At 49.5% G+C, this 16,509-nt stretch overlaps 1 protein-coding gene across 3 annotated transcripts in view; it reads left to right on the top strand.

Moving 5' to 3' along the window:
• ANXA6 (annexin A6) overlaps positions 1-6,029 on the top strand; it is a 46,107-nt gene extending 40,078 nt beyond the window's left edge. For 2 of the 3 annotated variants that reach the window (XM_025043049.1, XM_025043048.1), the window contains 4 exons: positions 1,137-1,232; positions 2,967-3,025; positions 4,408-4,530; positions 5,618-6,029. In XM_025043049.1, coding sequence (XP_024898817.1) covers positions 1,137-1,232; positions 2,967-3,025; positions 4,408-4,530; positions 5,618-5,677 — 338 coding nt within the window. In that variant the 3' untranslated portion in view covers positions 5,678-6,029. Of the gene's footprint in view, positions 1-1,136; positions 1,233-1,522; positions 1,622-2,966; positions 3,026-4,407; positions 4,531-5,617 lie in introns of those variants that run through there. The other variant, XM_025043050.1, reaches the window with a different exon arrangement.
• The last annotated feature ends 10,480 nt before the right edge of the window (positions 6,030-16,509 follow it).

Raw genomic sequence — 16,509 nt, 5'->3', positions numbered from 1 at the left:
CAGGAAGATCCCCAAATCTAATGAGAACCTCTCCGCTCTCTGGGAAAAGAGGAGCCCATTGCCCACCCACCCTCTCTCTGAAAGACCCCAGCAGTGGAGTGTGGTAGCTGATGGGGACGCGGGGAGCCCTGGCACTAACGCATCATTCACCCTGGGGGGCCAACTCCCTTCACCTCCTTAGGGAAGCAGGCACGATGCTTGGGATAAGGGAGGGCAGGTGGCTTTCACCTCCGAGGCCAATCTGATGGATGGATAAGTGGCTGCCTGGAATGCTATGTTGAAAGGATTCTGTGTCACGATCCATTGGTGATGTCTGCAGGAGCAAGGTGCTGGGGGGCAGTGTTGGCATAAGAACCACATACACGTCTTTGAGCCACAGGCTGCCACATGCACAGGGCACATCTGTATGCTGTGGCCCCGACATTAGTGCCCTTTCCACTAAGACCTTTACATTTTAGCATGCATTTGCCTGGTACTTTTTCAGTAACATACTTACAGTGCTTTAGCATTGTGGCTACAGGAATGAACTTGGGAGCTGGACTGCTTTGATTCAAATCTTCCACTTAGCAGCCTGATGACCTTGAGTACGTCACTGATTATCTGTAATATCTCAATTCCCTTGGCTATAAACTGGGATTTTAATTCTACCTCACATGATTGTTGTGAGGTTATAAAAAATATAATAGCACAGAAAGCACTTAGCACAGAGCCTGGTTCATAGTAACTCCCTCAGTGTTGCCATTGTGTTACTGACATTAATCTCCATCCCACAGGAGGAGGGGAGGCCCAGGGAGGGAGAGGAGCTCGCCCACAGGCACTCAGTGAACTCAGAGCAGAGCCGTGCCAGGGACCCATGCTTCTCTACTACCCTATTCCGAGTTCCTGGAATTTATCCAAGGCTCTGGGGCAATGACTAACTTGACACAGATTTGGCTCTGAGCCCAAGGCAGTCTGAGGTCAGAACGTCCCTCCCACAATGATCCTGCCCAGTGCAGTTAGGCCGGGGCACGGCCATACCTGCTGCCCCTTTCCAGGCGCAGCCCGTGGGTGGAGCTGGGTGGGTGGGGGAGGAGTGGTCTCGCCCCTCTCTCTGAGCTGAAGCTCACCCCCTACCTCTGGGCTTCTTTTGGGGCCAGTCTTCCAGGAGTTCATCAAGATGACCAACTATGACGTGGAGCACACCATCAAGAAGGAGATGTCTGGGGATGTCAGGGACGCATTTGTGGCCATTGGTAACTGGCAGGACCAAGGGAAGGGGCTGGAGGTCAAGGGCAACGGATGGGGGCACTGGGAACATGGCCAGATTCCCTGATGAGTGGCCGTGGCAGCTTCCTAAGCTACTAGTACTGGAAAATCCACACCGCCACTTATCGGCTCCAGGGGCGCTGTCAACGTGTGATTAGTAGGGTAACATGAGGACTTGTTCCAGCCTTCAGGGCAGGAAGAGGAAACAGCTCTCCTTAGGGAAGGAACCAGGAGTGTGATGGCAGGGCTGGCTGGGGAGAGGCACAGTGTCCTGCAGGACGAGGGCGTGCATGGGCACATGCGTACACATACACACACCCTTCCACATCACTCTGTCTGTGGTGGGCCCGGGGTCCTCTAAGGCAGGACTGGGGTACGCTTTTGGGATTGGTTGCAGAGGATGTAAGTTTTTGCCCAGTCTGCTCTTTCACCAGACTGACTCAGCCCTGGGCCTGGAGTCAAGGCAGGCTTCTTGGAGGGGGTGGCATAATGGGAAATGTGCATATCAAGTATAACCGTGCAAGATGGGGTGAGATTTGCAGAGGTGAAATAATGGGGGGCAGATGGAAAACCGCCACACCAGAAAGACAAAGAAACAAAGGAATTCATGATGTGTTCAGAGGAGGGGGTGTGGGGGAGCGTGCAAAGGCAACGAGATAGCGCAGGAGGGAGGCCGGAGCTTTGACTCACAGGCCAAGGAGCTTGGGGTATGTCTGGGAGGTGGCAGGGGGCTTGGAAGGTTGGTGTAGGGTGTGATCTTTCCCATGGGTTCCTGAGCCTGTTGCAGGGGGCACGTGACTGTGCCCTCGGGGTACACAGCTCTAGCCTGTTGTCCCCCACCTTCCTTACAGAGGTACTTTTATCCAGAGTCATTCTGGCTTTCTGGGGCTGGTGTCTGATTCCTCTTCCTTAAGCTGAGACACTCCCCTATAGGCTCTGGAGCCTGGAAATCCAGCAGCTACTGAGGGCTAGAGACCCCCACATCGGCATTATTTAGGTGGAGGGATATGGGTGGGGAGCAGGGGCTGCCGGTGTGGCAACAGTGTGCAGACTTTGGGCGACACTCAGCCTCAGGGGCTGGCACGGTGCCTTAAATTATACCAAGTCATTCTTTGGCCTAGTATTTCTGCACATCAGTAGCTCTCAAACATTAGGCTGCACCAGACCAACCTGGTTTATGCTAACACCAGGACCGTCCCAGCAAAGGCGGATGAGGTGGTCACCCACCTTCAGAGTTGCAGCTTCAGCACACCTGGGGCGGGGCTTGGAAATCTGCATTTCTGCCAAGTCCCTCGATGGTGCTGATGTAGCTGTCCAGGAACCTTACTCAGAGGACTGCTGCTCGAAATATTTCTTGAATCTGAGTCCCCAGGTGGAGCGTAAAACCTGAGTCGTAAACAAGTTCTTCAATGATTCTGGTGCATGTAGGAGTCTGAGGCCCTGTGCCTTGGGTTCATGAGAGATTTCTTTCCTTTGAGTTAATTGCAAGCACTTTAGCAGGAAGTAAGCTGTCACCCAATGAGAGCCAGGCCTAGGGATGAGCCAGAGGAGGCGGCGTGGGGAAGAGGAAGTGAAGATGTCAGGTTCTGAGTATGACCCCAGGGTTGGCAATGACCTTCAGGCCCAGGCTGGGGGAGAGGAGGGGAGGAGAAAGCCCTGCCCAGAGTCTGGGTGCACTTCCTCTGACCAAGTTCCCTGAATCCCTTTCCTCTTCCTACCAGTTCAAAGTGTCAAGAACAAGCCTCTCTTCTTTGCCGACAAACTTTACAAGTCCATGAAGGTAAGAAAACTTGCTTGTTTGTTTCTTTTCCTCCCAGCACATCTGCCCGCCCATAAATAAAATCTGCCCGCCCATAAACCCAGGAGTGGGCCATCCCCCCAGATCAAGCCTTGTGACAGCTGTGTCCCTTGTTTGATATTTATCAGCATCTGCTCTGTGTCTGGCTCTAGGATTGCAGTTCTCAGCCAGAGGTGACTTTTTAGCGATGTTCGGAGGCGTTTTGGTTGTCACAGCTTAGGGAGTATGGCTGCTGGCATCTTATGGGTAGAAAGCAGGGATGCTGCTAACAGCCTACAATGCACAGGCCAGATTCCCACAACGAAGGCCAAAAGTTGAGAATTAGGGTCTTTGCACACTTGCTTTGGGGACACAGGGCTGAGTAGGACACAATCTCTGCCCTGTTAGAGCTCACATTCAAGCAGGTGACACAGTGCCTCCTCTGACAAATGCCCACAAAAGATAGCAAGTGCTCAGCTCTGGTATTAGCCCTGGCTTTCTGAAAACTGAGGACGCACCGTACACCCTCTCAGCCCAGCAAGTGGAGACTCAGCTGCTGACAGAGCCTGCTTGGTGGGAACAAGCATGAGACCCCTCTCAGCTTGCAGTCCCCAGACCTGACAACCATCTATTGGGTGCTCATCACGTGCCAGCTCTGACTCCTAAGCTGGTGTTCTGAGCTCCCGGGGAGCAGAGCTGGGCCCTGGCTGCCCACATACTCTGTGTTCCCTGCCTGCTCCTGATGTCCTGTATTCATTTCCCAAGGTTGCTCTAACAAACGACCACAAATTGAGTGACCACAGAAATTTATTCTCTCACGGTTCTAGAGGCCGAAAGTCCGGAGTGAAGGTGTTAGAAGGATTGGTTACTTCTGGAGGCTCTGAGGGAGAAGCTTGCCCATGCCTCTCCCAGCTTCCGGTGGTTTCTAGGAACCTAAGTTCCTCTTGGCTTGTAGATGCATTGTCCCTCCGGGCTCTGCCTTAATCTTCACATGATCGTCTTTGTGTGTATGTCCACGTGTCCTCTTCTTATAAGGACACCAGTCGTTGGATCTAGGGCCCACCCTGTTCCAGTATGACCTCAACTTGTTACATGTGCAAAGACCCTATTTCCAAAATACGTCACATTGTAAGGTTCCAAATGGATATGGATTTGGTGCGGGGAGGGCACACTATTCAATTCATAAAGACCATTTTTGCCTGTCTGGCTCAGTCCTAGGCCCAGGGGAGTTTGGGTCAGGACTGTTTGTGGAAGATGGATGCAGACTCTCCCACCCTGGTCTGGGAGGGAAAAGGAAGAGAGGCAGATGGACACGCACTAGTCCTTGCCTGATCTGGCCCCGTTTCTTCTCCCGCCCTGTGTCCCCCTGTCTTCCGCTCCACCAGGGTGCTGGCACGGATGAAAAGACCCTCACCCGGATCATGGTCTCCCGGAGTGAGATCGACCTGCTCAACATCCGGCGGGAGTTCATTGAGAAATACGACAAGTCTGTCCACCAAGCCATTGAGGTGAGAGGAGAGGGTAGAGGTCAGTGGGGAAGGGGGTGAGTGTCAGATCCCAGAATGTAAGATTTGAAGCCCTTTTCATTCCCACAGTCTTTTACTCTTAGGACAGCCAGGATGTGGCTAAATGAAACGAGACCTGCCTCCTTGTTTATACCAAAATAAATTCCAGATAGATCAAGAGATTTATAATTAAAGATTTCCAAATAAAACAAGAGCTCCCCGCTTTTTTGGCCTTTTAAAAACTTTTATTGAAGTATAATTTACATATTATAAAATTCACCTGTTTATGGGTGTAATTTTAAAATTTTTAGTAAATTTAGTGAATTGTGCAACCATCGCCACAATTCAGTTTAAAACATTTCTATTACCCCACTAAGATCCTTGTACCCGTTTACCTGTTTCTACCCTCAGCCCTAGACAACCGTCTCTACAGAGACAGAAAGTGGAGACTCAGCACGTGGTATTTCATATGGAATCACGTAACAAGTGATCTTATGTGTCTGACTTTTTTCACTTAATGGAGCCCAATTTTTTGTCTTTGACACTGACTGGTCAAGATCGTAAAGAGTTTTATACTGTACTTGGTTGACAAAACTGTGGAACATCTCACAGGCGGTCTCAACAGGCTTGGTAGGGAGGTAGCATATTTTAAAAGGGTAGTTTGGGGATTTCAAAATTTTAAATGTGTCCACTTCGGACGTGGTATTTTTATGTGTAGGAATTTATCCTATAGATATAGTCACACATGCCCCCACAGGCGTGTAAGAGAATATTTATGTCAGCATTATTTACAGTAGCAAAAGAGTGGAAGCCCTCCGTGCGGAACTGGTTAAATAAATGATACATCCACATGGTAGAATACGATACAGCCATGAAAAAGCATCAGGAGGCTCTATGTGCTGGTCTGTGATCTTTTCTCAGTCAAAAAAAAAAAAGTTATGTGCCCGTTTGTATAGAAAAGGGATGTTACACACATACATATATTTGTATGTACACAGACTATTCCTGGAAAATGGGCAGCTGGGAGGAGAGGGCATTGAGGCCATCAGGATTGTTTTCACTCACTCTGTTCTCCCTCTGCCCCTGTCAGGGTGACACCTCTGGAGACTTCATGAAGGCCTTGCTGGCTATCTGTGGTGGCGAGGACTAGGGCCACTGGTTTTGGTGGGCATCTAAGCCGAGAAATGGTCATCAGCACCAGCCGCCGTGACCAAGCCTGATCGCTCCAGCTCCAGAGACTAAGGAAGGGGCAGGGTGGAGGGAGGGGACAAGGGGGGGCTCTTGTCATTAACGGGTTTAAGAAAGGCTCCCACTCACATGGGCCACTGAGGGCCCAGCCTGGTCACTGCTCGCATCTGAGTGGCTGTAGAACCATAGCCACAGATTCCATCCACCTCCACTCCCCATCTTCCTCCTCGGCCCTTCTGCCCTTTGTCACAGCCCTGCCCTGGTTGGGGCTTTGTCAAATCTAAAAACATACTGAGCCTCTGTCTATGAAACGAGAGACGTGTGTGCTTTGGTAGGGCATGGTGGCAGGTGCCGATTGAGTGTTCTGGGGGAGGGAGGGAGGGAGAAATGTCTTCTGGCCAGCTGGCCATCCAGTCACTGTTTCACCACCCACGTCCCTCCAGTTTGTGCTATAGGACACTGAACCTGGAGTCCAGATACCTGGGTTCAAATTTACATCAGCTACACACTTGCTTTCTGACCTTGGGCCAGTCTCTTTCTTTCCCTGAGTCTCTATTTTCTTACCTACAAAATGGGAGAGTCGGGGAAAAAAGATCTTGGCTTCCTCTTCTAACATTGACATTCTAAGATGTGCCTCGAAATCATTCCCTTTACACTTCTTTTCGCTTTAAATAGACACGCAAACACATTCCCAGTGAGGACCCGTGTTTTTGACCTGGAACCTGCTGCCTAGATTTTCCTCATTAGAGCCTGAGATTGTTAATGCTGCCCAGGAGTGAGTTCCATCTTTATATTCTATGCTGGAAATCCCAAAGGAGGGTCTAAGCTCTGGGTCTTGAGCCTCCTCTCTTCCCTCTGCTGCTGGACGTTTCTCTGTGTGCTCTTCATCCATTGCAACCAAACCCAAACTTCCTTTTTTCGAACTCTTCAAGAGCACCAGATGCGATCGTGATCTGGGGAGGCCCGTGGAAAGTTTCCACTTTGTAAAGATCACTGATAAGCAGTAGAACTGACTGCAGTTTCTCTGTCTCCCTTCCCCCAGCTCTTCCTCTACCGAGACTTGGGTCTAATGTTGTCCAGTGACCGTGGCATGAAGGTGCCTGCTGGCTAGAGGGCTCTGCCGCCTATTCTGGCTGGCCTGACCTATCCTGGCAGTTCATTGTGTGTTTATTATAGTAGCTGTGCAGAGACCGTGGGTAGTAGGAAGACGTGCTGGGTCTGGTCTTATTCCTCCTTCAATGTGTGACCTTGGACTAGCCATCGCCCTTGCTAGGCCTCTGTTTCTTCATTTGTACGGTGAAGGGTTGGACCCGACGGTTTTGAAGAGCTCTCTCTTCATCTCTGACAAAATGAGTCTGAAAGGAAGACTGTTTACCCTGTTCTGTCTTCTCCACTTCCTTCCACGGGGCTGTGAGCCCAAACCCCATGGGAGTCAGCTGAGCTTTTGGGGGTATTTGCCCAACTTAATTTTACTGTTACCAAAAGAAAAATTTAACAAAATGGGTAAGAGCTGTGGAGTCAAACCTTTGCCATTAACTGACCGAGCATGTCATCTCCGGGCCTCAGTTTCCTTATCTGTAAAATAGGGCCTCCAGTTCTACTTAGCTCATAGCCATTGTAGGGTAAAAGAGATGATGCCTGGAAGTGTGGAGCAGGGCCTACCTGACTTGGAGTCACCTGTCAGCCCCAGCTGCCCTGAGCCAGGCCCCATTGTAGGAGCCAAGAGGTAGATCCCAAGATGTTTCCTGAGCTTTGTTTTCAAGAGGCCAATGGCAGCCCACACAGGTATCCAAAGACATAGGAAATTTCCTCTAAAATAGTACTAAGGGAAAAATAGGCTGAGAGTAGAAAAAAAAAAAAAGAAGGTGGAATCTGAGAGAATAGAAGTTGGGAGCCCCTTGAGGCCGAGGGGAACACGCAAGTGGAGAAGCCAGGAATTTCTAGAATCCCTAGAAACCAGAATGAGGGTAGCTCACACTGAGCGCTTATGATGTATGAGACACTGTTCTAATCTCTCAACATTCAGTTTTTACTTAATTTTCAGTGAAGGTGAGTTGCATTCTGGGATAGGCCTGTAGTAGGAGGATAGCCCTCAGGGTTTGTGAGATGAGGTAGATGAGATTAGAAATGGGAGTTTGCATGCAATTGTAGAGCACTTGTATGTCAGGATTTTATCTTATAACCCAGGGGGGAGCCTTTCTTGGGTAGGGAAGGTGTGTATCTAGCCGCGCATTTAAGAAAAACATGAAGGGACAGTGGCCAGTTAGAGGCTGAGACCCTGAGACCCAGGTGCCACATTTTTTTCTTGGAGCTGTGGCAGAAGAAAGAGTAGCCACTAAATTTAGGGCACCTCGTTCACTCATTTATTTTCATTCATTCATGCAGCTTATACTTATCGAGTCCCTCTTATATGCCATGCCATGTGCTAGATGCTAAAGATAGAAACAGACTGTCGTGGTCCTAGTCCTCAGCTTCCATTTGAGTGTCCCTCCCACCCAGCGCTCCCTAAAACACCACATTGAGTGACAGTGTACCAGAGATTGCTTCTGTGGCCAAAGTTCAAGGGAGAGAAGTAGAGACTAAATTAAAACTAAAAGGAAAGAGAAAGCAGAAGCCCAAACCACGACTGTCTCAAAGTGGGAGGAAAGAAGTATGGTTGTGAATGTTCTAAGTGTGGAAGGGGCCCTGAAAAATTCTCACCTCCCTCTCTGTTACAGAAAGACAACTGTCACTTCCACAGAGAGGAAGCAACTGGCCCAAGGTCAGAGCAATTTAGCAGCAGGCACAGCTGGGCTCCTACAGTCCTGGCCCAGGGTCAGTGCTTTTATAAACACGCTGACCGGTCTGCTTTCGTCATTCTTCCCCTCTGAGGGGAGGCTTCACCCCAGGGTCATCCTCTAGCTCCTCACTGCCCCCCTCCAGCCTTGAGTGATGCATTTTCCTTTCAGGGCAAACCCTTTCAGAAGCTCTGGACTAGGATGTGCCCACTTTGGTCTTTGGGGCCACGAGGAAATGACTGAAAGAAGTGACTGGGAGGGGGTCGCCCTTTTAATCAAGCAAAGAGCAACTGTTTGGGATTTGCCACTGTCATGTTTCCTGCCATTGATGAGCCGTGTGGGAACTGCTGGCTATTTGAAACCCCCTGATATTTACTGTGCCCCAGCTTTGCTGGGAACCCCAGTCTGCCAGAGTAATCCCATGGGAGAAACTTCTCCATAGCCATCCCTGACTTTGCAGTGGTACAGGGGTGATCACCTCATTCTAATGAGGAAACCGAGGGTTCAAGTGGTGAATTGGTACAAATTGCATGAAGATATAGACAACACATCATGGGTTCACTGAATGGGAAATGGTCATAGAGATCATCCATACCAACCCTCTTATTTCCTAAGTTTGGGAATTGAAGTCCATGGCTTTAGTAAGAGCTAGATCTGCGGCGAGCACCTGCATCTCCTGACTCCTGCTCTGCTCCCTCTGGGGACACATCCTCTTTTGAAGGCAGAAGCCAGACTGAGCTGAGAATGGGAGGAAGAAGTGGCAAGTTGCCCAACCCGGATTTCAGAACCCAGAGCGGTAAATCGGTGTTCAGACAGCCCTCTCCACTCCCCTCCAACCTCAGGTTTCCCAAGGCAGACTTTCCTACTTTACGGCTAGAGTTAGGCAAGTGGGAAATTCTGGTTGTATAACCCAGTGGTTACATTTACGGGGATGCACAGGCTGGCCTCAAATCCCAGTCAACCACTTCGCAGTAGACAAGTCCCGTGACCTCTGTCTAGATTTCCTCATCTGTAAAATGGGAATGACAAAGGTTTCTATCTCACAGGATTGTCGTAAAGATTAAAGTAATGCGTGTATATCATCATTCAGGACATAGGAAGGAACTCAGCTCTTCATTATTAACAAGTAGGCCCTATTCCATTTCATAGAGGAGAAAGACGGAGTGGGGGAGTCTCTTCAACAGCCTCTGATGACCACCGAGTCCCAACGCCGTGCCACTGACCCTCAGAGAGCTAAGTGGGGAAAGAAGATCATTAGAAATAGTCAACCACGCGATAGTAGCAAGTGGTATCAAGTGCAGAGGCCACAGATTAACCACAGAGAGGCCTGAGAATGGCTCCCTGGAAAGGAGCATGTGCGAGGCACCTCATGAGAAAGGGTTAGATGCTTTCAACAGTCAAAGATTAAAGGCAGAGGAGTTCCAGGCAGAAGCAACAGCTTGAGCAAGGGCACAGAGGTGGGAAGTAGAGGCAATAGAAAGTGTCACTGGGCCCTTGGGTCCCACACCCAGTGTGACACCATCTGGGAAGGTCAGAGAGCATAGGCTGGGGCGTGGACTTCACCCCTCCAGGCCCTGGGCAGCTCCTGAATGTGCTAGGGACCAGAGAAGTGTGATTAGAGATGGACTTTGGGGAGCAGTGGCTGGGAGACCACTGGGCAGACTTGCAGTTATTCCCAGATGTGGAGGGATGAAGACCTAAGCCAGAGTGAAGGAAGCAGAAATGGAGAAAAGAAAAACACGGAGGAGGAGCAAGAAACCAAGGGAACTGCCTGAGCAGCTGTGGAAAATGAGAGGGCGGCCGGGGCGAAGCCAGGAATTGTTACCTGGGACCCCAGAGGCAGGAAGTGCTTTTAAAGGCAGGATGTGAGGCCAAAGGCCCAGGATGCAGGCCATCCCACTGTCCTCTCAGCTAGGTATGGACTGAAGAAGCCCCAAACCAGAGTCATCCAGGAATGAGCCCTGCCCCCAAGTCCAGCTGTCACAGCAGTTTCCAGAACATACATTTCCATCTGGGATGGCCCCACCCCTTCCTCCCAGCCAACCCCACTATTGTGCTGCCAACTGCAGTTAGAACCTCCTACTGGCCGCCCTGTTGAGATGGCCATGGACCTTGACCTAGAGATAGCAATAGGAGGGATGGGAGGGCCTGATAGTTGAACAGGGAAGGTAGAGGATGGACATAATGACCCTAAGCCTGTGCTGGCCCAGCAATTTCCATTCCCACTTTCTCACATATTGTATCCACTCAAAGCCCATAAACACTATTAATCACACACAGGATTCCAAATCACTGCCAGTACACCCAAAGGGACACACACTATCTGCACCCAGAATCAGAAACATACACTGTAGACCACATAGAGAAAAATAGAATGATTAGGCCCACAAATACACTGCCGGTAACAAACAAACACAGACATAGTTGCCCATAGCTGCTACTGGCCTCGCAGGGAATGTCTCATGCAAGTACCTAAACTCGCTTTTCACACTCACGCTTTTCTTGGCACACAGTCTTCCTTGCAGTCCACAACTCCAGAAATTGGCGGCTGCCTGTTCTTGGGTATTTTCTACTATAGGAGGAGAAAACACCCAAGCCCTGTGGAAGGCAGGTTTGGGGCCCGAGTGCCCTGACGTGAGCTCTGGTCCTACTTGCCGCCCTGCTCTGGGGAGGCAAGACCCACTAGCTCCCTGGGGAACCAGGTGGTAAGTGGGATCAGCCTTGGAGGGGGCGGCGTCCCTGGGGAGGGCTTTTTGGTGGTAGTGAGGCTCAAAGTGAGTGACATATAAAGAGGTAGGAGAGAGATATCTTCCTTCAGAAGCATTGTTCCCGTTTCATTCGCTTTTCCAGGAATGTTCTAGAAGCTGGTGATGAAAGGGTTAACCGCGCCCGCGGCCATGTCCCCTACCATTCTGAGCACTGGGATTTGCCCAAAGGGAGTCAAGGTCACTACCTCCCCATGCGATGCCTTTTAACTGTTCCCAGGATAAAACTCCCCAGTGAGTGAGATGGAAACCTAAAATGAAACTTTGTCAGACTTCTCGGACTCAGGCCCCATTACTGTCATCCTTGTCACCAGCAGCAGCATCACCTAATTCATCATCATCGTTGCCTCTTCCCTTAGTCTCCCCTTGAGGTTGGAATGTACTGCAGTCTCTTGGGCAAATGTACCCTCCCCTCTCCAGCCTCAGGTTCCCAACTTTCCTATTTAGAAAGATGTTTCAGGGACAAAATGAGATTACATACGAGGAGCCTGGCACAATGTCTGGTACCCTGGGAGGTTCAGACCTTGTGCCTTGCCTTCCCCACTTCCTCGCCTCTCCCAGCGTCCTCTCTCCCTGCTCCCCTCTCCCATCCTGGGGTCCAGGTTAATTGGAGTACAATATTTGCATAGACATGAGATCTCACCCGGGGAAATTCCCCCTGGTGACCAGGCTTCCTTTCTGAGGTCAGGCCACATCATCAGAAACTGCTCCTTCCTCTCCAGCATGCCCCAGCCTCCTGCTGGCTTTGGCTCCTGTCATTTGGCAGGTATAGATCCAGGTTCACAGATGTGGTCCCATCCTTGATTTCGGGTACTGTCCAAAAGAATGTGAGCATAGAGGGTGAACTGGGGACCTGGAGCAAAAACGGAAGTGGTAAATACTTGAAGAATAGAGGAAAGGGCAGTAGGCAGCACGTGGTCTGGAAGCCTGGACTGTGTTGCTAGCTTGTCAACAACTCTCTGCCTGACCCTCCCTTGGCCTTAGTTTTCTCTTCTGTCCAACCACGGGGTTTGTTAAAATAATTCCTAAGCTTTGTTCCAGATCTAATGGGCTAAGAAGCCACTTCTTTTAGCAACACAGTCTTGCAACATTTGTCCTTGGATCATCTTCCTTTGACAAGAATTTTGCAACATAATGCCCCACATCTGGTTCCTTGGGAAGCACAATTTCACAAAGCGGACCCTTGAATTCCATTTTTCAGATGCTGACAGAATTACACTTCTCGGAATTATCTCTCTTCATAGTGACTTGGTTTGAGATTTAATTTTTCCTTTCACGTCCATCATGTATAATGTTCTGTGACACACAGAAAGTGGAATAGAGCTCTATTGTCTCCAGATTCTAAAATCTGTTGTCCTCACGGTCTCTGATGCTGGTACTGAGAAGGCACCTGCCCTGGTACAAAAAGGGGAATAGGTTGGGCAAGGCCACAGTGCCCCAAGAAACAGTGAGGTCCTGGGACCACCCGCGTCAGAACCAACTGTGAGAATGCCAGCTTCAAGAGCAGGGGTCACAACTTTGAATCGCCTAGGGTGGGTGCTTTTTAAGTACCAGTCCTAGGCCACACCCCCCGATAATCTGATGTAATTAGTCTAGGGTAGGGCCTGGGCATCCGTATTTTTACAAAGCTCCCCAGATGATTCTAACGTGCAGCCAGAACTGAAAAACACTGATCTAAGGCCCCAATGAAGATCAAATGGATCAGATGATTCTGATTCTGATGGACACTAAAACCAATGAAGCCCTGACCTAGGATATTCTTTATGAAATTATCCTAATAGGCACCCCTTCTAGGCAGAAAGCCATTCCCGGGGTTATAGATGGGCAAAGGGAATTGATCCCCTTACACAGATGAGGAAGGTGAAGGACAGAAGGAGGAAACTTCTGCTGAGGTCACACGGTGAGTCAGGAATGACAGTGGGCGTGGTACCTGGCAGGTGCTTGGAGACTCCAAGTGTTTTTTGCAAGTCATGGATCAGATGCTTGGGGGACTCAGAAAGTACTAGCTTGGTACCTCCTAATGGTTCATGACAGTGAGTTCTCCTTGATTGTCTGTCTTTGAGCAGATACTTCTCTCTTTGGGGTTGAAAGACCCAGCCAGGGGAACCTGGGCTTCTCAAACTCTACTAAGTACTAAGATTATCCCTGGGAGGTAATTAAAAATGCTGCCCCTAGGGCCCACCCCTCAGAGAGTCTCATCTCTTAGGTCTGTGGTGGGGCCCAGAAATCTGCCCCAAATCCTGGAAAGGGTCCTAATCACATGAGGAGTCCCCATTCCTTGAGAGCTTTCAACGGAACTGGTAAATCAGGAAACCCACAGGGTCAAATCCATTCATTCAATACATAAATGTTGATTGATTGACTATTATGAGACTGGCCCAGTGCTGTTCCCATGACATTAACAAGACCAGAGATGTCAGGGTGGGAGAGGTGGGGCTGAATAATTAAGTGTCAATGGGCCTATGAGAGTTTCCCCATGGATATTCAAATTTCACCCATCTTTTGAGGTCCAGCAGAGGTCATCTCCAAGTGAGCTCTGAAGACAATACCTGAGTTTAAACTCCAGCTGTGCTACTTTTTAGCTGTTGGCTTAAACCACTATAAGCTTCAATTCCTTGTCTGTAACATAGTAGTACCAATCTCCTGGGGCTCTGATGAGGAATGCATGTGATAATTCATTTAAGAGCACTTAGTGCCATTCCTGGTACATGTTAATCTTAACTATTAGCTATTAGCATTATTATTTCCTGATCATCTTGGCCTGCCCTGATTTCTCCTTCCTCTGAACTTTTGGACTTCTTCATGGTGTCAGAATGGAAGGTCCCTTAGTGATTATCTAGTCTGATTTTTTTTACATTCTCACAGAAGAGGAAGCTGAGAATCAGAGAGGGAAAAGAACTTGCCTGGGATAACACAGCAGAACGAGGACTCAGACTCAGCTTTTCTGATGTCCAGTCGAAGGGCCTCTTCTTCTTCGATGTCTATCCCATGGCCTGAACAGGGAAGGCAATGTCAGGGAATTCATGGCTGGAAGAAGGAAGAGGTAGGAGAGAAATTGGGAGAAGCTGATGGCTCTCAGCATTTTGGCAGGCAAAGAAACCCAGCGCTAATCTTCCCCCAGGATGTGCAAGCTGAGAGTTCCTAACGAGATTCCAGCTCATATGGGTCCGGCTCCTTAGTCTCCTTTGCCCTTCAAAATCCCTCTGCCATTTAAGACTCCATGAGCAGAAATCGGTCCAAGCAGGGCTTCGTGGACTCACTGAAGGTCTGTGATTATTGCAGTCTCTGGAGAGAAAACATCATGTATAGAGTGAATGTGGCAATCTAGAAACATCAGGGCTAAGTGACACATTCTACTGATGAGGAATCTGAAACTCCATTTCTCCAATTTCATGGAAGCCTCTGGCTAACTCAGGGTGCTGATCCCAGGTCACCAGGAGGGTTCATAAAGGCAGCCAGGGACAAGATTTCTGTCTCTGATACTGAGTCCTGCCACCAGCCCAAATGCCTGCTTCCGAGCTGTTGGGGACACAGGTGAGGGAAGCTCTGCACCTGACGGTGTGGGTATGAGAAGGTGTATTTTAATCCCAGCAGAGGAAGGGGTTCACGTGGAGGGAATCATATCCTCCTTTGGGCCTGGTGTAGCTCAAGAATTAGTGCCATTAGCCTTATAGAACTTTCTGCGATGATGGAAATAGCTGCACAGTCTGGTATGGTAGCTGCTTGCCACTTGTGGCTACTGAACATTTTAGAAGTGGCAACTGTAACCAAAGGGCTGAGGGTGGTGTGGGATAGAGCACTGGACTAGGAGTCAGGAAGTCCCTCCATTTATTCACTTGGAAAGTCACTTCCTCTGTCTGGCCTTCACTTCCTCATCTGTAAAGTGAGGCCATTGGATCAGATCTCTCTAGCATTCCCCACGGAATCCCAATCTCAAGGGCACAGAAGCAGTTGAGGACTGGATTCAGTGGACTCTCCCCCTCCCCTCATGACCCCCACCCAGGGCTAACTGTGGCCCCTCGTGTCCTGGCTCACTTATTTCTCCAGGTCCTCCTCTGTTACCTCCCCCTTGCCTGCCCCGAACTCCATGCTCCACTCAGAGTGAACAATTTTCAGTTCCCAGAGTGTACTCTTCTCTTCGCGTAGTCTATTCCCTTTGCTGAGAAAACGCTTCCAGAATACTCTTGCTCGGCTGCTTTCAGGTCTCAACTGAGTTGTTACTTCCTCCAGGAAGACTTCCCAGATGCCCAAAACCTGAGCAGATGCTCCCTTGTCTAGCATCCGATAGCTCTCTGTATTTCTCCTGCCTAAACATCTCTACCTCACTCTATTGTAATTACTTATTAATTTGCCTACAGCCCCCAGAGCAATACTATCCAATAGAATTTTCTGCAATGATGGAAATGTTTTATATGTGTGCAGTCTAACGTGGTGGCCATATGTGGCTACTGAGCACTCGAAATGTGGCTAGTGCTACCAAGGAACTGGATTACTTATTTTACTTAATTTTAACTAATTTATACTTAAATAGCCACATATGGCTAATGGCTACTATACGAGACAGGGCAGCCCCAAAGTCTATGCGTTCTGAGTAGACAGGAAACAGGTCAGACTTGTCCATTCCTATGTCCTTGTGGTCTATAATACTGAAGAAACTGTAAGAATGAAGAAACTCTGGAACCAAGAATGATTGAAAAAGTCCAGCTCATCCGGACGGCCCCCCTCCGAACCTTTCCACCGGCATCTTTTCATCGGATAATGAGCTTATGTTTGTGTTTAATAGTTTACAAGGGATGTCTTCAAACCATCATTTTAATCACTTCCGCATGAGGTAGGCAAAGCTGGACTCATCCCCATCTCTGAGGCTCAGGATGGGGCAGTGAGGCTCAGGAGCACCAGCTGGTTAGCAGAGCTGGGCTGCTCCTTGGTGGGTAGGTCTGTAAAACCCACTCGACCTCTGAATGAGACTCAGCACAAAAGAAAGGAGTCAGCTTTTCCTTCCCTGCGGAGAATCCATGGAGACTAAGTGGAAACAGATGAGATAAAATGGGAGGCAGGAGGGTGTGGAATGAGAATCTGGCGATTTCTTCAGGGTTGTGGGCACTGGAATCCCCCACCTTAGGCAAAGGAGGAAACAGAGGTCCTTGGGAGAAGCCGAGGGTGGGGTAGGGTGGGCAGGCCAGGTTTGCCCCTGCCCCTGTGCCAATTCCCAGACCAGTCACAGGATCAGGAGGCTTCCAGGTTCCCCAGAG

Source organism: Pteropus alecto, unplaced genomic scaffold (assembly GCF_000325575.1).
Source record: "Pteropus alecto unplaced genomic scaffold, ASM32557v1 scaffold40, whole genome shotgun sequence".
NCBI classification, from domain to species: Eukaryota; Metazoa; Chordata; class Mammalia; order Chiroptera; family Pteropodidae; genus Pteropus; species Pteropus alecto.
The sequence above is the reverse complement of the archived record's forward strand: the minus strand, read 5'-3'. Positions and strand labels throughout refer to the sequence as shown.